Source organism: Colletotrichum fioriniae, assembly GCF_027942845.1.
Source record: "Colletotrichum fioriniae strain IMI 355084 chromosome Unknown scaffold_9, whole genome shotgun sequence".
Classification (NCBI taxonomy): domain Eukaryota; kingdom Fungi; phylum Ascomycota; class Sordariomycetes; order Glomerellales; family Glomerellaceae; genus Colletotrichum; species Colletotrichum fioriniae.
The window spans coordinates 437,537-462,023 of NW_027076845.1; the positions used below are offsets into that span (position 1 = coordinate 437,537).

A 24,487-nucleotide genomic window follows, 5' to 3' on the forward strand; every position below is an offset into this window, starting at 1 on the left:
ATGATCTCGCGCGGCTCTGGGTGGTTTTGGAATTTGGTGCGAACTGGTTTGTTGAGGAGAGGAGCGGGAGCACGCGGCGAGGTAAGGGGAGAAGTTGAGCTCGTGACGTTGCGGGAAGGCGAGGTCTCAGAAAGTCGAGCTAAGTTGAGTTAAGGTAGGCAGGCGTACGGGTAGTCGTACTGGCGCAGCTAGGTGCCGCGGCGCCGTGCAGATTTGGTTGGGGCTCGAGGGGCAGATGCGACAAAGTGTCAGAAAGCGATTTATGCGGAAATAAGAAAGGTGCAAGCAGGCAAGTAAGCTCTCTCTCCTCTGAGCTAAGGCATCCCACAATCCACATGCATCCCCAGGGCTCCAGCGGCGAGCCAGCCAGCTTTTAGCCTTCCAAGGCTCCTCTTCTGTCGCCGAGCTGACTGCAGCTGGGGGGCCCGGGGGACGTGCTCCGGAGCGAGACGGGCATTACGTCATCCGCACCTCGAGCTGCAGACATCTGGGCCGCTCGATGTAAGGTATCTTCGGCTAGCAACAAGCTACTAGCATGCATTCAACACAGCTTGATTGAGCCTTGCGGTGATAGCAGGCGCATCTTTGATGATCAACCGGGGATGACATGGGATAAGTGCAACGTCGCTTGGCCCCCAATAGCAAAAAGCACAGACTGCCTAATGCATCTTCAGTACGGATACCCAAATGGTGGATAGCTACTCTGCATGTCCACAGGAAAATGACTAACTACGTAAGGAGAGTAAAGGTATCTGGATTAGTCCGTTTGAGGTTTTCGACTTCACCCCGTACTTGCTGGGGCAGCGATACGTACTGCTGCGAGTGGTTTGTGAAAGCAGAAGTTATTCACACTTTACTATCAATTCAGCAACGCATTTCGATGGACGACCGTGAGGAAATGAAATGGTATTGTAACATGGTATTGTAGTCTAGACTTTTGGACACCCTAGAGCACCTAAAAATCACCGCTTCTGGCGCGCCAGCTTCGCTCTGGTCCTCCCCTTGGCCGGCACATTCTTCTTCTTGGGCTGCTTCTTCAGGTTCAGCACCGCGCCCTTCCCATCGCGCTCCGCCCTGCCCTTCTTCCACACCTTGTCCTCGCTCCTCATCGACTTGGCGTCGAGCTTCTTCTTGTCCTTGTTGCTCAGCTTCGGCTTCTTGCCGTTCTTGGGCCCGTTGAGCTCCTCCCGCCCCGCAATCTTGGCCTTCTTCTTGTCCTCCTCCGTCTCGAACCACGTCCGCTTCGGCCGCGCCTTGATCTCGGCCTCGTGCTGCATAATGTTCTCACCCTTCTTGAGCTGCATCTCGGCCTGCTGGAACTGCTTCTCCTGCTTCTCCTCCACCATGATCTCTTCGATTTCGTCCTCCATCTCGTCCACCTGGTCCTGCCACTTGTCCGCCTCCGTCGGCTCGATGACGCGGCTCATGATCTTGGCGCCGTTGGCCTTGCCAGCCTTGACCGCCGCCTTAACGACCTTGCGGTCCGGCTCCGCCGCCAGCGTGATGGCCACACCGGTGCGGCCGGCACGGGCCGTACGACCGACTCTGTGCACGTAAATCTCAATGTTTTGGGGTGCTTCGTAGTTGATGACTGTGTCGACGCCCTTGATATCGAGACCACGGGACGCAAGATCCGTCGCCAAGAGGTAGTTGACCTTGCCATCACGGAAGTTTTCGACACTGGCAATTCTCTGTAGAATTGGTTAGCAATTGAGTTTTAGAAAAGATAACCTGTAAGAACTCACCTGAGCCTGGTTCATGCTACCGTGAAGCTCTGCGCAAGACAAGCCAAACAGCCCAAAGATGATTCTTGCTCGATGGGCGTCCTTCTTCTGACGGAAGAAAATGATGACACGCTCGGTGTGCATCGTCTTGCAGATGTGCACAAGGTAGCCCATGCGCTTCTCCTCGCGACCGGGTCTCAGGCGCACAAACTCCTGCACCAAAGTGGTGACGGTCTTGTTCTTTTGCGAGTCCACCATGACTCTGGCGGGCTTGTTCATGCCCACGCGCACCAGTCTGTCGACGGAAGATGTCATGGTGGCGGAGAACAGCATCGTCTGTCTTGACTTAGGCAGGGTCGTCAAGATCTCGTTCAATTCGTCGGCGAAACCATCCTCAAGCATACGATCAGCTTCGTCGAGCACGAGAATTTCCACGGTATCGACGTTGAAGCTGGCAGAGTTCCTCATGTGGTCGATGAAACGACCGGGTGTGGCGATGATGACATCTGGCCTCAGCCTCAGCTCGACTTCCTGAGCCTTGAGACTCAGACCACCGACGGCGAGAGTGAACTTGATGTCTGTGAATGCGGCAAGCTTAGTGGCGACAGCGTGACACTGGATGGCCAGTTCACGGGTAGGGGTGAGGATGACCACGCGGCTCGTAGGCACCTTCTTGGGCCTGTACAGGAGACGTTCGAGAATGGGGACCACAAAGGCTGCCGTCTTTCCTGAACCAGTGACTGCACCACCGACAACGTCCTTGCCCATCAATGCAATAGGCACAGTCTTGGCTTGAATGGGCGTAGGCTTGGAGAAGCCGACAGCGGCCAGACCTCTCAGAAGGGGACGCGAAAGAGACATGGCCTGGAATGATGATGCCGTATCCTTCTTGCCGGGCTTTGCGGGCTCCTCGGGAGCGAAGAAAGCGTCACGCTTCGCTTGCTCCTCTGCGTCTTCCTCCTCTTCGTCGTCTGAACCACGGTCGTCGGGGTGGTCTACGGGTGTCGCAACGGAATCGTTGTCGGATGCTGCTGCGTCGTCATCGTCTTCGGCCTCCGCGTCGTCCGCATCGGATCCCTCGTTGTTTTCGGCATCAGAATCCTCAGCACCAGAGTCCACGCCCATGCCAAAGGCATCATCGGCCAAGACTCCATCTTCGTCGTCGTCGAGGTCGATGTCCACGTCCATGTCGTTGTCCACCTCGGCATCTGCCGCATCCTCCTCTTTATCCTCCTTCGGCTTATCCTCGCCACCCTTCTTGGCCCGTCTTCTGCGAATGATCTCATCCAGATCAACGCCCGCAGCGGCATTGCTGTTCATAGACTTCTTTGCGCCTTCGAACCCCCAACCCTCGAGTTCTGCGTCGCCGAATTCGATGGCATTGTCTTGCGCAAATTCGAAGTCCGAGTCCATAGCACCATCGTCTTCGTCTTTCTGGCCCCAGATACCCTCGGCGACTTCGTTTTCTGGTGACTCTTCTCTGGCGGCGGCCTTTTTCGACTTTTTGGTGGCCTTCACCTTCTTCTTGGGAGGCGGTGCCACGGTCTCCTCCTCGACAATTTCCTCGTCATTGTCGGAGATTGTGTGGACAAAGTCGTCGTCGATCTGCTTGCGCTTATGAGAAGGCGCCATGTTGAGAGGTGGAATGGTCGTTGAGAATTACGATTGTCAGGACCGCGGGGTATCGTCGAGCTTTCACACACACACACGCCTGCTCTCACACTCGCGCAGTTCCCAGAGCCAGAAATTTTTCTGGACGGACGGTGGAGCTAAACTTTTTCTGCCGTCTTCAGAGACCGTCCCCCTGTCACAGGCGGTCAGACGGAAGACTATTGGGACTGAGTGGGCCTTGGACCGTTCGTTCATCAGAAGGAAGGAACGACGGAAAAAGATACGTACTGATCTTGACTGGACTTGCGCACGTGACGCTGTTTGTCATCAGATTTTAGGGGCAGGGGCAACTCCCGATAGACCCCACCATGGTTGATTGGGCGACCATTTTATTGGCAACAATTTTGGCAGCCTTCACGCCGGGCGCCGACAAAGCAACGAGATTTAATTTCTGCCCTGTTGCTCTACAACTTGTCATTTTTGGTCCTAACCAATCTCGGCACCTTGCTACTTTCCACACGTCTCCTTCTCGACTTCTCAACCACCAACACCCACCGCTGCCAAACGCGTTCCTGCTTCTCTCGAGCGTCCTTACGAATTTCCTTTTTGACATCCATCCTGAGCGCGTTTTCCCGATTGTCAACACAGTTCCAGCCGCAGAGGCAAACACACACATACAAAATGGGCGAATCCAGGTGGGCAAAGCTTCCATCCCCTTCCATCGCGGTGCTACATACGGCAGCATCTTGGGCATTCGCGCATCGCAACTCTTGGCTAACACGGCACGGATATCCAGACAAGAACTCATCCAGTGGCTGAACCAGCTTCTCTCTCTCAACATCACAAAGGTCGAGCAATGCGGTACTGGGTACGTTGCTGATCGGATACCCCTCCCCCGCCATGTGTTTATTGTGGGACCCATAATGATTTTGATGATGGTGGTTGCTAATGTTTGGTTTCAATCTGCAGTGCAGCTCTCTGCCAGGTGTTTGACAGCATCTTCATGGATATCCCCATGTCCAGAGTCAAGTTCAACGTCAACAGCGAATATGCGTACATTCAAAACTTCAAGGTGCTGCAGAGTAAGTTTGCGCCGTCCTACGCTGTGACACCTCTGCGTCCACCTCCATCCCCATCATACACGGAACGAAGAGCCATGGCTGACAAGACATTACTTGAACAGACTGCTTCCACAAGCACCAAGTCGACAAGCCCATTCCCGTCGAAGCGTTGGTCAAGTGCAAGATGCAGGACAATCTCGAGTTCCTGCAATGGACCAAGAAGTTCTGGGACCTGAACTTCCCCGACCACGAGTACGACGCAGTCTCCCGACGAAAGGGCGCCCCCGTGCCCTCTGGCGGTGGCCCTGCTCCCCGTGCCGCATCCGGTACTGGTGCGGCTGCCGCCAGACGGGGTGGTACCACACCTCTCGGTGGTGCGCGCGTTCCCAAGGCGGCAGGCCCCGGCACAGCTGCCCTGCAGCAAGAGAACGCCACTCTCAAGGAGACGGTCGTCGGCCTTGAGCGCGAGCGTGACTTCTACTTCAGCAAGCTCCGCGATATCGAGCTCCTGGTGCAGCAGGCCGTGGAGGAGGACCCCGAGCTTGAGAAGCAAGAGGACGGCCTCGTTAAGCAGATCCAGACTATCCTGTACTCGACGGAGGAGGGATTCGAGATCCCGGCTGAGGGCGAGGCTGTCGACGACCAAGAGACCTTCTAAGTCGGGAGGCTTCGAGGTAGGGCGACGATGGCACACATGGAGGAGATGTTGTATTGTTGGATGGGAGGTTGTGATAAGGGGAGTCGGGGGGTAAAAGCACATGGGTTTGGCGCTAGTACAAATACCCTACGGCACGTAATAATCAGTATACCGGCGATGAGGCTGAGCGGCCCTCGGACTGTCGAGACAGAAGTCGGTCAGAGCTTGCGGCAGTCCCGTCCCACATGAGCAGTCATGATAGAATCAGAACGTTTTGTCTGGGAATCTCGAGTCAGTTTCCGTGGGTGACACGAAGAGAGTATGAGGGCTTGAGCCACGCGTCAAAGACCACATTCCACTATGGCTATCCGGGTTATTTGGGCGTCATTCTGATCCTACATTTGGTGCTGCAGCATCTAGTTCTCATCGGAGAAAGGTAAGCCTGCACTACACACCCATCACAGAGCGTAAACTTAGTCTGCAGTCTGAGAGCTGTGCGAGACTGTATGCTGCAGATGACCTGGCAGAAGCGTCGTGTTATGCTCGAGTATTTTATGCCGGGACGTTTTGCATATTGACTTTTGATTATTGACTTCCAAAGTGGGATTTCTGCAAAATGTTCATTGATCGATTACCAAGAAGACAACTTCGTCAGTTCATCACACTACCATGCGAGTCACTACAATAGTATCCGTGATCGGTTATGTTGATCGACCAGATGTTGATTAGATCGGACTTGGGTTCCATTGTCATCATCGCCCAGTTCCTGGCCTGATTGACCAGGTGCCTGAGAAAGCGAGGTGCCCAGCTGAGCATATCCCAGAAATGCGGTCATTCCTGCTGCGGGCCCAATTTAGTGGTTCCACGCAATGCGCCACAGGCGTCAACTTTGGAGCAGTTAGCGGCACACGAATTGACATGCCCGATTCTTCCAGTGCCAAAAGTACTACCTACGCCCAAGCAGGCTGCCGTGTTAGGGAAGCTGGAGGTGACAGGGTACCTCGAAGTAGCAGCCCGGGCCTAGGTATGCTGCAGCTGAGGTACTGCACAAGCGGACCTGAACGGCAAGGTACCTTCGTTCCAGTATGGTATTGACTGGAAACCTGAGGTGCTGCTCTCTCTCACACTCCCGTCTCCTTCCCTCTAGACCGGCTGAACGAAAGGAGCGACAAGAACCTCAGACATTCCCCCGAAACCTTTTTTGGACCTGACGCAAACAACTGACCAAGGCCATCATTCCGACCACCAAACACAGAAAATAGTTGACCAGTACGACGGCTGCCTTTTGTTATTTCGCGAGCCATTCCATTCCCTTAACGTCATCTCGCCAACGAGCCCAAGAGACGACTTCTAGAAGAGCGACCAGAACAACAAAGCATCCATACCCTCCATCGATCACCAGCCATCGAACGAGGAGAGCTACAATTCAAACCAACTAGCTCGTCCGAGCCTTCCTTCCGCCTCGTCCAAACCCGACAAAGAATCCTAACCCCCCTCGTCGCCAATCCTCTAGAGAAAAACTCTCTTTTCTACACAACCTCCCGCCTCGAACGAACCACAATAACACACCCTTCACACACACAATGGCGCCTCCCGCCGAAATCTCCATCCCCTCAACCATCCTCTCGACCGGCGAATCGAAACCCTTCACCCTCTACAACATCACACTCCGCCTGCCCCTCAAATCCTTCGTCGTCCAAAAGCGCTACTCCGACTTTGCAACCCTCCACCAGACCCTCACCTCCCTCGTTGGCGCCGCGCCCCCCAACCCACTCCCGGGCAAGTCCTGGTTCAAATCCACAGTCTCCTCCCCAGACCTTACAGAACAACGCCGCAAGGGTCTCGAAGCCTACCTCCGCGCCATCGCAGAGTCCCCCGACCGCCGCTGGCGCGACACCTCGGCCTGGCGCACCTTTCTCAACCTTCCCAGCACGGGCGTCGGCAGCACGGGCAACTCGGCCGCCAGCGCCCATGGCCTCATCACCAGCGGTCGCGCGGGCGCCGCCGACCCGACGACCTGGCTCGATCTACACCGCGAGATGAAGAGCTGCCTCCACGACGCGCGGAATCAGCTCGCGAGAAGGGACGGCGCCGTGGATAGCAATAATACCTCTGCTGCCGCCGAGGCCGGGGCCGCTGCCAAGAAGGCGCTGGTCAAGGCGGGTACGCTGGTGAGCACCCTCGCAGACGGGCTGAGGGCCATGCAGGAGGGCGGACGGCTCGGAGACGGCGAGTTACGGCGCAGAAGAGACCTGCTCTCCTCCGCTCGCGTCGAAAGGGAAGGGCTCGACAAGCTCAGCAACAGCATGGCGCAAGGAAACAGCAGAAACGGCAGCGGCGGACCCGGCGGACGGGAAGGGTGGGCCTCGGCGGGCGACAAGGCTGCATTACTGGGGAGGAGCGGCGGTGGTGGTGGGGGCGAGGACGGGCGGACGGGTCCTGGGTGCCCCGCTGCCGGAGACGGAGCGGACGCGGGAGCTAGACAACAACGGGGTCGTGCAGCTGCAGCGGCAGATGATGAGCGAGCAGGACGAGCAGGTGAATACCCTGGCGGCGATTGTGCGGCGGCAAAAGGAGATTGGGCTGCAGATCAACGAGGAGGTGACGGAGCAGACCAAGATGCTGGACCGGCTGAACGAGGATGCCGATCGGGTCGGGGGCAAGATTGATGTCGCCAAGAAGCGTATCAAGAAGTTTTGACGCGGCTCGCTGTCGGAAGAGGAGGGTGAGGATGTGGCGGCGGTGACGGTGACGGGTACGGTGCCTCGGCTTACAGCAGCACCGCCGTTGGTTGTGGCGGGTGGTCTCGCTGCCCGGTCCGTGGTCACTGTCCTTAGTGTCGTGGTTTGGTTTCTTTGGGTCGGCGGACGGGTATTGGATTCTTTTGCGTGGTGCCTGGAGTTTGGTTCCGTCTTGTTGGTCGCGCGGACTCGTCGATGAAATTCATCTTATCACAGCGGCCCTTTGTTCGGTCTGAGGGAATAGCTTTCTTGTCTTGACAGTACAACGACGTTTTACGTACGCGAGTACGACGGGGGCTTCTTTTTTTTCTTCTCAACATTTTATACACTTTGCAACAATAGCGATTCACAACTCATCTTTTTTCTGAATATCTCCAAGTTCTGTTTTCTTTTGTTTGTTATTTCGAGTTGAGATTGGAAATACCAGTGTATCTTACCTCAAGGTAGTTGTGGCTTGGGATTTGAAGTTGTATCCAGATTGGTGCTTATTCTATTCATTCACGACGACATTGTGCATACAGGAGGACTACAATACGGCCATCTATCTACGTGAACGAAGTGTAGAGCATGCTCGTCTTGGTATTGGTTACCATATACGGTAGTAGAATGAATTCCTTACTCAAAGAGCCTTGCCATTGGACTCCCACAGCCACGCTCCAAGCACATAGCCACCATTTGACTGTGAGGTAATGAATGAGGCTGCGTGGCCCAGGTTGTATCACTGTTCACCCAGTGAATTGACTAGAATTCTACCCAGGCCGGGCGAGATCTCTGCTCCGTACAGCGCCCCCTGGTTATGTACTCAAGACGATAATGATCTCGTCTCGGAAGCTTCGATGGGCCCATTATCCACATGATCGATGGTACGCGCGCCCTTCATCGTAATCGTTCTGAAGCCGTAGGCGAATTACGCAACGTCATTTTCTCCTGCCTCAATGAATCTGGTGCCAAACTCTGGTGCTGGATTGAGGCCCTTCATGTTGCATTGGCGAGGATGAACAAATCAATGTCAGAGGGCGTGTCCAATCGATTATAAGAGGGCTGTTTATGGCCGTGGATGACACCCTCACACTTGCACATATGATTAATTCTGATTGGGCCAAGACAGGCTGCCTCGAAGGCTGACCTACATCGGCAGCCTTACTGCAGCAGCCGCAGCAATGTTATCTCAAAACAATCGGCTCTGGGCGGACTCGGGAGTCGGGAGATGGAGGTAGGGGACGCGACGGTGTTTCTCTCGCGCCGGACCGTTCCTCATGCACATGCAGACGGCGGTTGCTTACGGACGGGGACCCCCTGCCGTTATTGAGTGACGGGTTGGTTACATGCAGTTGCCGTCACATCGCCCTGATTTCTCTCGTTTTCGCCTTTGTCGCAGGAAAAGAAATGTGAAGCACGTGGTTATTGGGCGAAGACTGGAGACTAGGGAGGTGCGATATGAATCTCGTTATATGAGCAAAGTGAAGCCATCGTCAGTTTGGCTGCTGTTTTCACTCCTCAACTCAGAATCGAGCTGCCTGGATGCTGTGTAGAACTATCTGTACCCGTAAAGTCGGCGGTTGCCGGCCGGCAGAAAGACGTTTAGTGTGGCACGGTGGCACGTTGTGGCCACGCCCACTTGGTGACATTTGGTACGTCACCCGAGCGCCGGGATGGGGCACACCGTACACCCGACGGTGCAAGGGACTTCCCGCGGTTGCTGGGCAACGACTGTGAGGACCGTTTCCGAGAGAGAGGAAAAGTTTAAAAAAAAAAAAAGGTTGAAAGAAAAAAACGACAAAGAGGAAGAAGAGTCGAGACAGAAGCACCACCCTGCTCCACCACGACGACCGTTGAGATGAGATGACGCCGCAGTGTCACAATTGGCGCCCAACGGTGCCCTGCTTGCCCAGCCTGGCTCATTGCAATGTTGCAGTCGCAATCGCAGTGTTCGCCCGATCAGCCGTCGTATTGAAGCCCATCGAGAGCTGAACCTAATCGACCCAAGGGAGACCCAGTGAGCTGGGCGCGAGAGCAAGATGATGAAGGTCGAGGTGATTGCAACGATACTCCGTACGGGACTGGCGGAGGTCGTGTGGACTCCGTCGACGGTGGCTCACTCTCCTCTTTCCCCCCTCCTGCCTCCTCTTCCGCACCGCCCTCCTACATCGAAAGTGGATGTGCTGGCGCCGAGGGCCTGCCGCCTATTACCGGGGGAAATAGCCTCAAGACCCGCGATTCGCTGCCATGGCGTCCCAGGTGGAGCTTTCCCCTCTGTGATTCCGAACGATTCCCACTGATTGACCGCTCAGACAGACCGCATGCGACTCGGTTGACAGCCTGTCATAGGCAGGAGATTGAGTGTAGTCTTGAGATTGGACCGTTGGAAGAGGGGAGGAGGGTCTGAATCGGAGGCGGTTTGCTCGATTGAGCTGGGCAAAGAGGGTCTTGGTGGGCTCGGCAACGGTGATTTGTTATGATGATCTGTTGGCGATGAGTGGACAAAGTTTGTTTGCCGTCCTTTCGTTGGCTGATATCCTTTTTTGCAGTGTTGATGATCGGAGGAGGAAAACGAGAGGTCATCTTGTAGTCATAGTCAACTAGCGGAAGCGTCTGGATGTTTGTTCGAAGGAGAAACATCTATCGCCGTGGTCTGCTGGGAGCGGTGGCTGGAGCTTGGTCATCCGGTGGTTTGGATTTTTTGTCTTATTTTTCAGGGTCCCGTTGGTTGCAAGGAACATCCTCTCAGGTATGAGGTGGAAGCTAGGATGGCAGTCTTTTCTTGACGAACGCTCAGTTGGCATTCCAGTCCGGCCAAGGACATTACCCCAGGCGGCCACATGCAGGTGCAACGGGTACTGAACAAAAGGTTTGAAGCTAGCGAATTGAAAGCAGAGAGCAAGAGGCATAAGGAGATGGGGTTGGAATGGAACGTAAAGTGAGCAGTTCTGAGACACATCCTCAAGACAACTACAATGTTAGTACGTAGTGACTTAGTGGCTAATCCAGCTGGCGGCAGTACCTGCCATTCGGTATCGGGTCTGAGAGTCCAAGTGCCTTCCTTCCTTCAGCTCAATATACAGCTGTCAAAATGTCACCATTCCTTCGCTTAAGAGAGGTCAGTGTGTGTATAAGTGGGTTTGTTATAGCGATCAGAAGGGGTCTCTTTTTGTTCTCTCAGCGTCTTCCAGCGTCTTGAGATACCTGAAAGAACGTCGGTACGTACTGCTAGCCACTAGCGCCCAGTCACACACCCCCCAACTTTGGTCCCCCCTCCCAAAGTCCACCACCATCCGCCGCTACCTCTCCACCCGGTCGCCCATGAGAAATTCCCAAAGTAAACACAAAAGAATTCCTGGCCCCTTCTCGTCCCCTTCCCCGTCATATTTTCCCTCAACACCACCAACAAACCCGTCCTCCACCAGGAACGGCGCCGTGTCACCAGACAGCTCTATTCCCTCCAGAACTTCCTTACTAACCAGCAGGCCAAGTTCCAGAACAACAAGAATATTTTCTTGTCTCAGCCTGCTTCCCCGCGATCGGACACAATCTCAACCACCAAGCACCCGCCACCTGCAAAAAAGCGCAAGGCCGGAGCGGGAAGAACACGATTCATTCGGCCCAGGCACCAAGCATCGACGACAAATATCTCTCAAGAGACCCGATCCGACCCCTCTCTCGCTTTGACGTCTTGGTCTTTGCCCGTCTTTTTCTTCCTTGGCTTCTGGCGTTTGTTTTTCTGCATTGTTGCTTGTGAGTACTTTTACTACAAAACTGCTTTGCCCTATTCTCTTTCTCCCACCTTGTTCCTTGCTGCTGGTCATCCCACCGCCACTTCTTGCCTTCCAGCTATCAGATGGCACACAGCTTTGCTGCTGCTAGAAGAAGAATAAGAAAATGCTCATGGCTTCTGTGCAGACGCTTCACGATATAACGACCGTCAATGGACCTCCTGAGATACCACTAGACTTCTGCTTGCGTCATCAACCTCGACCGAGACCCCAGGTCTCCAACAGAGCTTCAAGGCTCTATTTCAATCCCCTCAGTCGGCATTCGCTGCCATAGACCACCAATCTCTAACAAGAGTTGAGGTCCGCTCAACATGAGCGCTCCTCCACCGCCTCCGCCTCATGGCGAGGCACCCAAAACCACTGCTGGTTCTCCACCTCCCGGCAGTGGCCTGGGCCCAGGCAATTATGACATATTCGTCATTCCCCAGCGCGATAAGGGCGGTGGATTCATCTACCTGCCCTCTCTTGCGCCCAATGGCCCTAGCTTCGCCGCTGGCTTCGCATGCGCCCTCGTCATGGTCGTCATGTTCCAGAGCATGGCGCCTGCTTTCAAGGCATGGTGGTTCACCTACCAGGGCATGGGAAACATGGGTATGGCCCTGCTTGTCATAGCCGTCGGAGTGGGAGCGTGGGCTTGGGGCAAGTCGCAAAACCAGGGCGCTTCTACGAATAACAGCTCGAGTGGCTACCGCCCCGGCCCAGGTGGATACGGCTCAGGCGCAAACTTCAACAACAGCTACGCGAATGCTGGCCCGCCGCCGCCTCCGCCGCCTCACGGCAACCAATACAGCGGCCCTCCCCCGAATAGCCCGCCGCCCAACCACGGCGCGGGAAACGGCGGTCCTAGGTCTCAATGGCAAGAACGACCTCAGCCTCCACCCCCTCAGGAATCTGAAGCTGAACCTGAGCCAGAGCCGGAACCTCGGAAACCAGATCCTCCTCCCCCACCAAAACCAAAACCTGATCCACCGAAAGCAAACACCTGGGAGAAGGCACGGGAGGAGACAAAGAAGCGCGAACAGGAGCGCAAGGCAAAGGAGGAGGAAGAGCGCCGAAAAGCAGAGACGGCACGGAAGCTGAGGGAATTTCGAGAAAGAGAAGCGCGAGAACGAGCGAGGAGGGAGCAGGAGGACCGCGAAAGACGAGAAAAGCTGGAGCAAGAAATACGTGAAAAGGAAGACTTGAAACAGAAACTTGAAAAGGAACGTCAGGAAAGAGAGAAATTACAGCGCGAAAAAGAAAAGGCAGAGGAGGAAGCCAAAGCTGCCAGAGAACGCGAAGCAAAGGAAGCAAAGGAGCGGGAACTTAAGGCCAACAAGGAGAAGGAGGACAAGGCGCGCGAGGAGGCCCGCAAGAAGGAGGCTGCCGAAGCCGCCGCTCGCAAAGCCCGTGTCGAGGCGCAACTCGAAGCCTTTCGGAAGGCCAAGAGAGAGCGCGAGGAAGCCGAAAAGGCAAAGAAGGATCGCGAAGAGGCAGAAAAGGCCAAGAAGCTGGCCGAGGAGGAGGCAGCTCGCAAAGCCAAAGAGGAAGCTGCGCGCAAGGCCAAGGAGGCCGAAGAAGCCGAAAAGGCACGCAAGGGAAGTAGCTACGCCTACTCGTCCGGCGAGAAGACGAGTATGTGGCCCAACGGCCGACCCCCTGCTCCCCCTCCACGACGGCTTCCACGCCGCCGAGACCTCCCCGTCCGCATCGTCCGCTCCCCGAGACCTCCCCCCTCTGCTAGCTCTATGCCGCCTCCAAGGCCAGCGCCCTCCGCAGCTTCATCCTCGAACACGGCCAGACAACCGCCGCGACCGTCAGCACGCACTGTTGACGAAGACCAATACTCGTATCGACCCTACGACAAGCCGAGACACCGACCCGCGTCTTCCGTCGGCTCCGAGTCATCGTGGGCCCCGTCGGCTACCACGACAAGAACAACGCCGCCGCCTAGCATGCGCGGCCCTTACACGACCAAGGATCCCGATAAAATTGTCATCAGGGCCGTCTATCTGTTCATGAACCAGTTCGCAAAGACGCCTGCAAGCCAGCTCGTGTCGGGATTTGGCACAGTGACAGACGGGCTCATTCTGCGAATCACGACCGAAGGTCTCTTCATCGACGACGACGTCCGCGGCGTCCCGCAGCGCGAGTGGGACGTCAAGGCTTGGACGCTAAAGCTGGTCGAGGTATGGTGCCCCCCGCACTGCTTGAATTCGAATGCTGCTTCTGCCCCTGCGATGAATTCCGCGAACCATCCTTCGGGTTTGTTTCAAAAAATGGCGAATCAGCGAGCCCGTACGGCGGACCGGGGAGCCACCAAGATGCTCACGGGCGACGAAGCCGATGCCTACCTGACCGAAATGTTGCGTGCTTGCAAGAGTTGCTGTCGTCTTGGCTTGTGCGACACCAAATTCAAAGATACTAACATTGCATCTTCGTCCGGACAGACTGGGGAGTGGAAGACAAAGAGCCTGCACGTGCTGCGCGCAACAGTCCGAGACCAAGAGGGCAAGCGATACATGTTTGTCCTGGATGAAGAAGAGGCCTGGAAGGTCGCCGTGGGCGTGCAGCGGTTGCGTAAGGGCACCCAGGTACGCTCGCTGGGTGTCAGCGGCATGAGCGCGTCCGATGCGCGCAACACACTCGAGACTCTGGGCTGGTCATGAGGCTGCTTGGGCTTCTTGGGACGACTTTCAATCCGAGTCCTTACCTTGTGTGTACGGGACTTTCGAGCCCGCCTTTGTCGATATCACAATACGTGTGGTTGGGTGATGGGGATTTCGGCAAGGGATGCGCGGACAAGGCTGCAGTCGCCTTCTCATACGACAACTTGTGGAAGGTCGATTCGGAGAAATGGACGTGCCAACGTGGTTGGCATTTTTCGGTTTTCGTGGAATTTGGTTTGCATAGCAGAGCGCGGGACGGTCAAAAAATTTCCAGAACAAGCTGGGACAAAACCATTGTCGAATGATTTTTTCAACAGCATTGATGGCCCGGCTGGGCACATCCTAGGATACCTCTAGTTGTCGGCTCTACTCACTTGCCTGACACTGACGACCCGAATGGGTATGGCAGTGCCGGGGGGGGTGCTTGATGAGCTTTGACTACTTAATGACGATACGACTTCAAGTTTTCAATGTTTATTTCTTGTGTGTGTGTGTTGCAATGTGACGGGATTAGTGTCAATTTTGAGGCTTCTCTGACTATCGAGAGTGAAGTTGTCAGCACGGAGTTAAACCAGGCACCCGGGTTACGTCTGGGTTGTTCAACAGGGACTATCCTGGCAATGGAGGCTGGGAACCTGACTGAGTGGGTTATTCTTTCCTCGTTATCTTTGATCTATTTCGTTCAGAAGGACAATGACTCCCTTCGATCGGTGAGGATCTAATGGTTGTAAGAAAGTCCCGCAAATGGGGTACTCGCTATCGGTATTTGCGATAATTACTAGGGCCCCCCGCTTGTAGACTGCATGTGTAAAAAAGCCGATGCAGGGAAGACGGCTTGGAGATATCGGAGAGAGAGAGAGGGGGGAGATTACATGTAATCTACATGCTCTGGTGGTATTAGTCGGGGCCAAGGACAGGCTTGACTGACTCCAACTCGTCATAGGGTCTTGGCCGTTCTCCGTTTCTCCAATTCCAGGTGCCTTTATCCACTTGGGTTCGCTTGTTGATGAGAATACAACCCAGCAGTGTTGGGCTTCTCTGCTGTTTCTTCAGACTAGACTGAAGCTAGCGTGGAGCTGTCTGTGTCTTTCAAGAAACAATTCAAGCGCGGGGGGACTTGGACTAAGCTTGCGTTTTGAACGCAATTGGGGGAACAGTCTAATGCTTTTGAGCGTCGGATCGGTTCCGACAGAGTTTACCGGCCCGCAGGAAACATACTGGGGGGAGCCGTCGTGTCGGGAATCTTTGCGCCCGCTGGAACTCACTCTTGGCTTCCCTTTTTTCCCCAGATGATGACGTCTGGGTGTGAGATGAGATGAGATTGAACCTCAGTACCGTGTCCTCTTTGCATGTGTACCAAAGGTTAGTATTCGTGCATAGGCGTATTTTGTTGGTCATGGTCAATTGCTACTGTCAGTATCTTCTACCGGGGTAGTGACGGAAGGCCGACGCCTCCCGATTCTGCTTACAAAAATGAACCGGGCACCGGAGGAAACCGAAATCCAACTACCGACATCGGCCGGGACATTTCTGACGGTCAACACGAGCCCGATATCCTCGTTTCCCGCGATAACGGATAACAACTCAAGAATCAATGGGCTTTGCTGATTGAAATTCGAATGCCTGCCTATAACCCCATATCGGCGGGGAGGCTTCCGGTAGAGCGATGACAACGACAAGATACCCCAGCCCGTTCAACCGGTTCCGGCTCTTAGACTCTGCAAGCTAGCGATGCGGACTCCCATGCATGGTCCCTTTCGTGGAGTTCTCCCCATGATAAGCAATCCGCAACCCCCGAAGCCTGAACGACCGAATCAGATAAGCCTGACGGGATAATGGGTATTATTGCTTTCTTGCCGTGGTCCTGATTCTGAGCAATTTGGGGCCTAGCTAAGCCAGTTCTGATATGGCAAAAGGCACCAATAGGCAAAGCGTAGAGATAAACCTGGTGGGCAAGGAAAAGGAAAATCCCATCTCTCCACCTACCTATCTGTCGTTCAGATACCAGCAATTGGTCAACATGATTGGATGTTGTAACCCAAGTCTGAATACACACTTTCCTCATATAAGAGAGATGTCGCATCCATGGCGTCCAGCATTCTTGCTGGAAGGCCAGGTACCCGGCGCAAGGACCGAGACCTGCCACTCCCCACGATGAAGGCATTCACACTCTTCGCTCTCGTCGGCGCCGCCGCCGCCGCCGACCTCACCTCCACCGGTGCATCCCTACTCCTCAACGACATCTACTACTTCGTCTCCCCTTTCTCCCAGGGGAACCCCTCAAACTCCTCCTCCTTCAACATCAAATCCCTCCCCGCGCCTTCGGCTTCACCCCCGTCACAGTCGTCGCCGAACCCTCCCCCAAATCCTCCCTCCCTCCCTCTTCGCAAACTGGACCTCCCAAGACGACGTTTGGCAGCCCGCCTTTCTCGGCGCAATCTTCCTCGCCGGCCTCGACGCGCCGTGCCTCACAAAGGAAAGCTTCGACGGCACAAACAAGACCCAGTCAATTGTCGCGCCCTTGGTCAGCACGGCCAGCAGTGATATCCCCTCGGGCCCATACTTCCTCGACACATCCACAGGCGCCCTCCACCAAGCCTACCGCCTGTACCCAGACTACGCTGGCGCTTTCTCCGAGTCCCTCCTGCAGAAGCCCGACACCACCTTCCAGACTCTCTCCGCCCAGGTGCCCGCCTCCGCCTCCCTTACCATCGGCGTCCCCTCCCGCCTCTACTCTCTTGCTGCCCGGTCCCCTGAAAAGCCTCTCGCCGGCGTCCGCGTAGGCGTAAAGGATATTTACGACCTCGCGGGTGTAAAGAAATCCAACGGCAACAGAGCCTGGTACGCATTCTACCCGCCCGCCACATCCACCGCGCCATCAATCCAAGCCTTGCTCGACGCGGGCGCCGTGGTCGTGGGATACCAGAAACCCTCGCAGTTTGCCAACGGCGAGACGGCGACGGCCGACTGGGTGGATTACCACTCCCCCTTCAACCCGCGCGGCGACGGCTACAATGACCCCTCATCTTCGTCCTCGGGTGCGGGAGCCTCGATAGGTTCGTATGAGTGGCTGGACATCGCAGTCGGCAGCGACACGGGGGGCTCGATCCGCGGACCGTCTGCGGTGCAGGGTCTCTTCGGGAATCGGCCCTCGCACGGGCTTGTTGGGTTGGACGGCGTGATGCCGCTCTCGCCTACTCTCGATACCGCCGGCTTTCTGACGCGGGACCCGTATATTTGGGATGAGGCGAATAAGGTGCTGTACGGGGCAAATTATACCTCGCTGGTTGAGTCCAAAGAGGAGGTGGCGTACCCCAAGACGGTGTATACGGTTGACTTCCCTACCGACGAGGGAGCCGCCGCGCAGATGCTGAACAAGTTCGCGGAGGACCTAACCGCGTTTTTGGGCGCACAGGCGACGGCGCTGAATTTGACGTCTGCGTGGGCTGAAACTGGACCTGAGGGTGTACGGAACCAGACGCTGGATGAAGTTTTGGGGTTGACGTATGCTACGCTCATCACCAAGGAGCAGACGCCGCTTGTGCGTGATCCGTTCTATGCTGGTTATGCTGGTAAGCTCCTCTCCGTACTCTTTCTTTCTTCGTGTCTCTGCTATTTTCGTCTTCGAAAAAGGAACAAGCCCTGTTTCTCTGTGACTTGTCAGCCGAGGAACACACCGACGACTAACATGGAATATGATAGCCGCCCACAACGGCCGCCTCCCCTTCATCAACCCCGTTCCCCTCGCGCGCTGGGGATGGGGTGACAAACAGCCCGCCAGCGCCCTCGACGACGCAAGAGCCAACAAGACGCTCTTCATGGACTGGTTCAACACCGAGATCCTCCCTCCTTCTACACCCGCACCCGCCCTGAACACATCAATAACAGCAACATGCTCCTCATCTCTCCTCCTCTACGTAGGTTCCTCCGGCCGCGCCTCCCTACGAAGCCGCTACCCGACAACTACGACGCCCACGCCGCCGCTGGGCTTCTCCAACGGCCGGCTGAGCGTCTTTAGCGGCGCGCCGGACCACGTTTTCCCCCTGGGAGAGGTCGGTAGCGTGAGTTCTGTGACGAATGTCACGGAGATGTTGCCTGTTACTGTGGATGTCATGGCGGCGAGGGGGTGTGATGGGTTGATTGTACGGTTGGCGCAGGATCTGGTGGGAGCCGGGATCTTGAAGGTGCCGTTGGCTGGGGGAACGCTTGCTGGGGGTGAAGTTTTGATGAGGAGGGATATTGAGGAGTGGTTTTGAGGCGGGTTGACTATAATATGATTGGATGTGAAGAAGATACGGTATAATACTAGACGAACACATAATGATAAGAATCAGGATTTACCCCAGTTCCCGTTGTATCATACCTTACCTAAGGTAGGTACCTAGTAAGGTAGGTACTTATCTCCTCGTTGAGGTATCTTACATCGCTCCTTCCCATCTCCGCGTCTCTCCTTCCTCCCAAAAAGCCAACCTCAGTCACCTGACCTTCACTCACCTACCTTAGGCATCCGAGGGCATACACCCCCCTCAATTCCATTCCTGTCACCAGCACAGCAGCGCACGTTTAGGTCGACGAGGTCAGGTCAAGCTGTGTGCGAGGCGGTCGAGTGGTCAAATAAACAAATACTCCAATGAAGTCAGAGTTCGGGTTGGCTGAGGGGCGCGCTGTTCGAATCCGGGCAGTGGCGTAAGTTATAACGTGAGTATTCCCCCTCATTCCTCATCATTATTGTTTTGATTGTTTGAACAAATCGTAGACCTAAGATAATTAAATCTAGGAACACGCCGACGTTCCAGCGACTGACAGTTATCACGAGGTTCGATGCCTTAGAATCTGCCATTCGGGCTGACTCTCGTTAAACTGGACTCCAGTTACGTTACGAAAACCGGCACCCTCGTCTATGCCCAAGACTTAATGCTTTGAGGGCCTGGAGCCCTGGGCGCTACTTACACTAGTAAGCCAGCTGCCATTCTCCTGTCTGGAACAGTCAGAACTCAAGTCTGCCATACGACAAAGGCGACTGGGCTTTCGTATCATCGAGCATTGCCTTATGCTGATGGAGAACGAATTTACTTCGATTATATCAAGCCTCATCCTAGCAGCGGATAGTTGGGAGAAGTATTCGCTGTTTAACCAAGGGATAAGAGCGACGAACCTGTTCTACATTATGCCCTGCGACTATCTTTGCACCGATATTGCTTGTGAAACCGACCGTCTAGCTCACCACTCGTCCTAGAAGACGGGAACACCGAGCTTCAGGTGACCAGTTGACCGGGGTTAAGACCTTGGCATCCACGTACCAATTCCAGCTCACTGGGTTGAAACACCGCCGATCATTGATTACCGTCCAAGCCAGCAAGTCAAAGTCGATCACAAGTTCGAAGATCTTGCCGAAACGCCCACACGATCCATAGAATCTTGTCTGACGGTACCGTGAAGATTACCGAAACGTACCATATAGCTCGTGACGTGTTCTCGAAGCACCGGGAGAATCTCCCCCAGATCTGGGGTTGAGACGAAGATGCGACCAGAGATCGTCACTCGGTTTTACGCGGGCAAATGTATGCTCAATCTGTCTTTCCCGACTTTCCTCTGTGAAGTTCATAGTGAAAATTTGATAGGTAATCAGGACTGCAATGGGAGACTATTAGCGACTGACGGCCGCAACAGATACCCACAGTTCATCCCTAGGTCGTCTCATAATTCCTCGGCTTTCTTCCCCCGAGTCAGGTCTGTGACTTACATACGCGTAGTTGCACGGCGGACAGTGTCCGGAAACTGCGAATAATGTATGAGCAGGGACGTTTGCCGATCACTGACCGTGGCACTCTACATCCGGTATCCTATGTTGATTAGTGAAGGGTAAGTAGTGAACTAGGATGGACGCAACTACAATATACGGCAACTTAACATGAGACAATGGGAACGCGGCAACTTCACAAAACTCACAGGGTTTCAACCTGCCAACAACGACTTTACAGCCCACACGCTCCACATAATTGAGTTCGTCGCGAGGATCGTGCGCTTGTCTGGCACCTGGCTGGCTGGCCGAGATCCGGCTTCTGAGTAGTGTATCGCTCCTGAAGCAATTGAGAAGTCATCGAGCCGACCGGTATGCGGTGGAGGTATCGAAAATCCCCAAACGAATAGCCAGGAGCCAAGTTAATGGAACAATGACTCTCAAACGCCAGAAAGATACCCCTCTCAGGGTCTAGTCTACGGAGTTGTTGAAGCGGACGAAAATGGGCGCGTCTATAAATCCTTCCCAATGCCCTCGTGCAAACAACATTGAAATTATCATCGACATCACTCACTCTCAATATTTTTTGAAGCCACATCTTCAAGTCATTAAACATCCAAAATGAAGTTCACTCTCACTACCCTCCTTACCATCGTCGCCGCGGTCTCTGCCGCATCTGTCGATGTTGGCCTTATTGCGAGGCAGGACAACTGCGCTTCCAAGGGCGGCAAGTCACCACTCCCACTAACGCGTTCCGAGCACTACGCGAGTTTGACTATGACCAAAGCTAACTAGCAAGCTACAGCCAACTGTGGTGACGTTGGCGATCGTGCATGCTGCAAAGGCACAACTTGTCAGACCACTCGGGCCCCCGTCGGCGGCGTCGGAATGATCTGCACATAGACGATTACACAAAGGTATGTGGCGAACATTGTTTGCTTGAGCGGTACCCATGCTAACATTGATTCTGTTATAGAGACACGGCCATCACTCAAAGGCCAACATACCGCTTCGAACACCTTAGAAGGGGCCACTGTACCAAATATTTTACTACAAAACATTACAGGTGTTGAGCGCTCTTAATGTTTCAATGTTGTCGGCGTAGAATGAGGCGGCCACGGGCCTTCTTCAATTAAAAGCAAAGTCAATTTTGCCTTTGTTCCAACAAGCTTAACTTGCTAGGCGAAGGCCTAAACTTTGTGTAACCACAAGATATGACCTACAGGTGTTCGTCCCCTCTTAGATATGTTCACGCTAAAGTCGTCAACCTGATCTTGCTTGTAAAGACACCAGCTTCAACAATTCTACGACCGCGCTCAGAGACTGAAGGAGGGAGTTTCCGAGTCTAGACCGTCATGTTAGCTCAAGCTTCACCAAGTTGACACTTGACAGGCGTCTTCACTACTTTAGTAAAGTCTAAAAAGCATTGGCTATTTCACATCCCATGAATGAATTACAGTTCATCCCAGATATGTAGGTAGTTCGGCGGGCGTCTTTATTTGGCGAGTCCACCCACACAGCCGGATGAGAACCGGCACGGGAGGTCTCCAGTGGCATTGAGACATCGTTGAGCGGCATCGTTTTGTGGACGGATATCTTTGTGTAACCCGACAAAGATCAATAGCTAGCGTGCGTTTCGAAACACATCCTCCGTCTAGAACAACACGCTGGATCATTCCAGTAGGAGTTGACTTGGCTCTTTCGGCCGCATTGATACTAGTTTTGAATACTGCCAGACGCTAAGCACAGTTCTTGCTGCCTCATGGTCTTCGTCAAGATACCAAATTCCCATTGAGGCCAAAGAGAAAGTTACCGACTACGTCGTTAGCACTTTTCCAGGTCTTGGCAAAAAGGCGCAGACACGTGGGTTTACAACAGGGCATTCAGATTTGCGCCATCGTTCCTGTTAGTGAGGTACCGTGGCGGCGGGAAGCAAAGGAGCATGTCTTTATGTAGGTGCCGGAAAAAGCTAGCTTTGCTGTTAGATCAGGAACGAAACCAGACGGTTATTCCAGCCTCTAGAATCCAAGTGGAAACGTTCATCTGAAAGTCTTTCAACTCAACCTCGCTTCTGACAACAAGGCTATTGTGCTCCTGGCGCTAGGTATGCATGATGGCGCTGAGTTTGTGGCTTCCTTGGCAGTGCAATATCTCGTGTGTTACACAAAGGAACTCTGCAACTGCAGACTTCCAGATGGACTTGACGGTAATCACACTGTCGTCGATATAAACAAGCTGGCTGTTCTCCTCATTCATACCGAACCACACATCTTGTCATCCTTTTGTCTCCTCTACTATCTACAAATCATGCAGCCTCAAATCTCTATCCCAGGCTGGTTCCTGGCGCTTACTGCTTGCGCAAATGCAGCTTCCATCGCAAGGCGAGATGTCAGGGCTTCCTCAACTTTACAGACTGGATGGTCCTACTCTGGCTGTTATACCGACAACAACAATGGCATCCGACAATTGTCACGGGACGGATACAGAGATTATAGTGCCATGACTGAAGAGTCATGTGTAGCGTATTGCAGCAGCAAAGGCTATCCCGTAGCGGGAGTCGAGTATTCTAGCGAGGTACGCCATACTGCTTTGCCTCTCTTTATCGTATGCATACTCACTCAGCCTTTTTAGTGTTACTGCGACTACCAATTAGCTTCAACTTCGCTGAAGAAGCCAGAAGCCGACTGCAGCATGCCATGCAGCGGCGACAGCACAGAAGCATGCGGCGGCAGCGACAGACTTTCCGTCTTCACAAACGGCGTCGCAGCCCCCGTAATCAATCCCGGCCCTCCCGGCTGGACATCCCTGGGCTGCCAGAACGATCCCGGTCCAAGGCTTCTTTCCTACCGAACCGGCGTCGCAGCCGGAGACTCCAAGATGTCCGTGTTACAGTGTACCAACGCATGCCAAGCTGCCGGCTACTCGCTCGCCGGCGTGGAGTACTCGTCCGAGTGCTATTGCGACAATCAACTCCGCAACACTGGCTCCGCGGGCTTCGACGGCTGCAACATGCTCTGCTCCGGCAACAGCTCCGAGTATTGCGGCGGCTCCAATCGTATCAACGTCTATCAGGCATCCGCTAAGCCGAAAACTCCCAGCGTCTTGCCCTCAGGTTAGACCGACAAGGGATGTCTGAAGGATAATGTCCTTGGCCGAGCTCTTACAGCCAATGTTGGCGTTATTGGTGGCACACAGAACATGTCTGTCGGCGGTTGTGTTTCAGCTTGCACTGCTGCTGGATACCCCATCGCCGGCGTCGAGTACTCGCAGGAATGCTGGTGTGATAGTCAGATCAGAAACGGGGGTGTGGCGGCATCGGATAGTTGTGATATGCCTTGCAAGGGCAATACAGCAGAGTTCTGTGGCGGAAGCAATCGCCTCAACATCTATGCTCCGGGTTCTCTGACCTTGCCGGTCAGCTCGACGTCCTCTTCCACCTCTTCGACGACCTCGACAAGCTCTATTTCATCATCTGTCTCAACCACCTCGAGCTCCTCTACAAGTTCAAAGTCTACGACAAGCTCCACTACATCATCTACGCCGACCTCTGTCTTGTCAACATCTTCGTCCACCTCGACTTCTTCCCCGACCTCTTCAACGACTTCAAAGTCTTCGACAAGCTCCACAACATCTTCCACTATTTCCTCCACCTCATCTAGCACTACGAGCACTACGAGCAGCTCGTCCACGAAGACCTCCACAATCACTACCACCAGCTCTTCGAGTACTACTGCCTCCAGTTCGTCGTCTTCGAAGACGTCATCGTCCTCGTCCACTTCAACCACTTCGGCTAATGCATGCCGCGCAACCACCAGTGAGTGCTTTCGATCGATAATGAAACTTGCTACCAATAATCTAATAAATGCACAGACAGTGGTTATGTTCAGAACGGCGGCTTCGATAACGGCTTTAACAGCTGGTCCTTTGCGCTTTACCAACCCAGTGATACTGTCACACCAGCGGTCATTTCAGACAGCCATCAGACTTCGGGTTGCTCAGCTCTGTAAGTCACGAACCCTCTGTGCCAGCAGTGGATACTATCATCAAGTGAGTGCCTAGCTAACACAATCGCAAAGCGCTTTCTACCCATCCGGAACTTCAAACCGCCAGGCTTACATCTATCAATCCATTACCGGCCTGCCCATCCGAGCCACTAGGACCATAACGTTCTATGCAGGCCGCCTTGACTCTGCGACAAAACAGGACAATGCGAAAGTCTACGTTGCTTGGGGCGATACCATCATGGGCCCATCAACGGTTTGCGGCGGTTCTAGTTACCCGTGCTTGACGACTTACAGCGACACGGGTGGTTACAGACAACACACCTTCACCTTCACTCCCACTGCAGCAAGCGGTACCCTTTCCATAGGTTTTACCTGGGATGCCGGGTCGAGCGCTGCTCCTATCATTATCGATGGCATTATCGTGTCCTGAGGACAGCGTTTGAACGCCGGTATATTTCCTTTGATGAGCGGTTATTTCCTCTGTTTTGATAGAACCAGCACATCGTAGAATTAGAAGATCTGATAATTATTTTCTTCCAACTTATCATGCC

At 54.3% G+C, this 24,487-nt stretch overlaps 6 protein-coding genes across 6 annotated transcripts; 5 read left to right on the forward strand and 1 right to left on the reverse strand.

Moving 5' to 3' along the window:
• Positions 1–962: 962 nt before the first annotated feature.
• Positions 963–3,356, reverse strand: DRS1 (nucleolar DEAD-box protein required for synthesis of 60S ribosomal subunit; the record flags this gene model as incomplete). Its single annotated transcript, XM_053194483.2, has 2 exons — positions 963–1,691; positions 1,746–3,356. 2 exons carry the CDS (start codon positions 3,354–3,356, stop codon positions 963–965), a joined length of 2,340 nt encoding a protein of 779 aa, XP_053047979.2.
• Positions 3,357–4,016: 660 nt separating this feature from the next.
• BIM1 (microtubule integrity protein mal3) lies at positions 4,017–5,054 on the forward strand (the record flags this gene model as incomplete). Its single annotated transcript, XM_053194484.1, has 4 exons — positions 4,017–4,030; positions 4,132–4,203; positions 4,305–4,417; positions 4,519–5,054. The coding sequence occupies 4 exons, from the start codon at positions 4,017–4,019 to the stop codon at positions 5,052–5,054; spliced, it is 735 nt and encodes a 244-aa protein (XP_053047980.1).
• A 1,562-nt stretch (positions 5,055–6,616) lies between these two features.
• On the forward strand, positions 6,617–7,733 carry N0V96_007593 (uncharacterized protein; the record flags this gene model as incomplete). Its single annotated transcript, XM_065758075.1, has 2 exons — positions 6,617–7,469; positions 7,516–7,733. The coding sequence occupies 2 exons, from the start codon at positions 6,617–6,619 to the stop codon at positions 7,731–7,733; spliced, it is 1,071 nt and encodes a 356-aa protein (XP_065613217.1).
• Positions 7,734–11,855: 4,122 nt separating this feature from the next.
• N0V96_007594 (uncharacterized protein) lies at positions 11,856–14,192 on the forward strand (the record flags this gene model as incomplete). The annotated part of the gene is made up of 1 exon (XM_053194486.2): positions 11,856–14,192. One exon carries the CDS (start codon positions 11,856–11,858, stop codon positions 14,190–14,192), a length of 2,337 nt encoding a protein of 778 aa, XP_053047982.2.
• Positions 14,193–16,277: 2,085 nt separating this feature from the next.
• Positions 16,278–18,324, forward strand: N0V96_007595 (uncharacterized protein; the record flags this gene model as incomplete). The annotated part of the gene is made up of 4 exons (XM_065758076.1): positions 16,278–16,410; positions 16,598–17,764; positions 17,895–18,253; positions 18,316–18,324. 4 exons carry the CDS (start codon positions 16,278–16,280, stop codon positions 18,322–18,324), a joined length of 1,668 nt encoding a protein of 555 aa, XP_065613218.1.
• Positions 18,325–22,809: 4,485 nt separating this feature from the next.
• N0V96_007596 (uncharacterized protein) lies at positions 22,810–23,591 on the forward strand (the record flags this gene model as incomplete). The annotated part of the gene is made up of 3 exons (XM_053194488.2): positions 22,810–23,044; positions 23,099–23,210; positions 23,285–23,591. 3 exons carry the CDS (start codon positions 22,810–22,812, stop codon positions 23,589–23,591), a joined length of 654 nt encoding a protein of 217 aa, XP_053047984.2.
• Between the last annotated feature and the right edge of the window lie 896 nt (positions 23,592–24,487).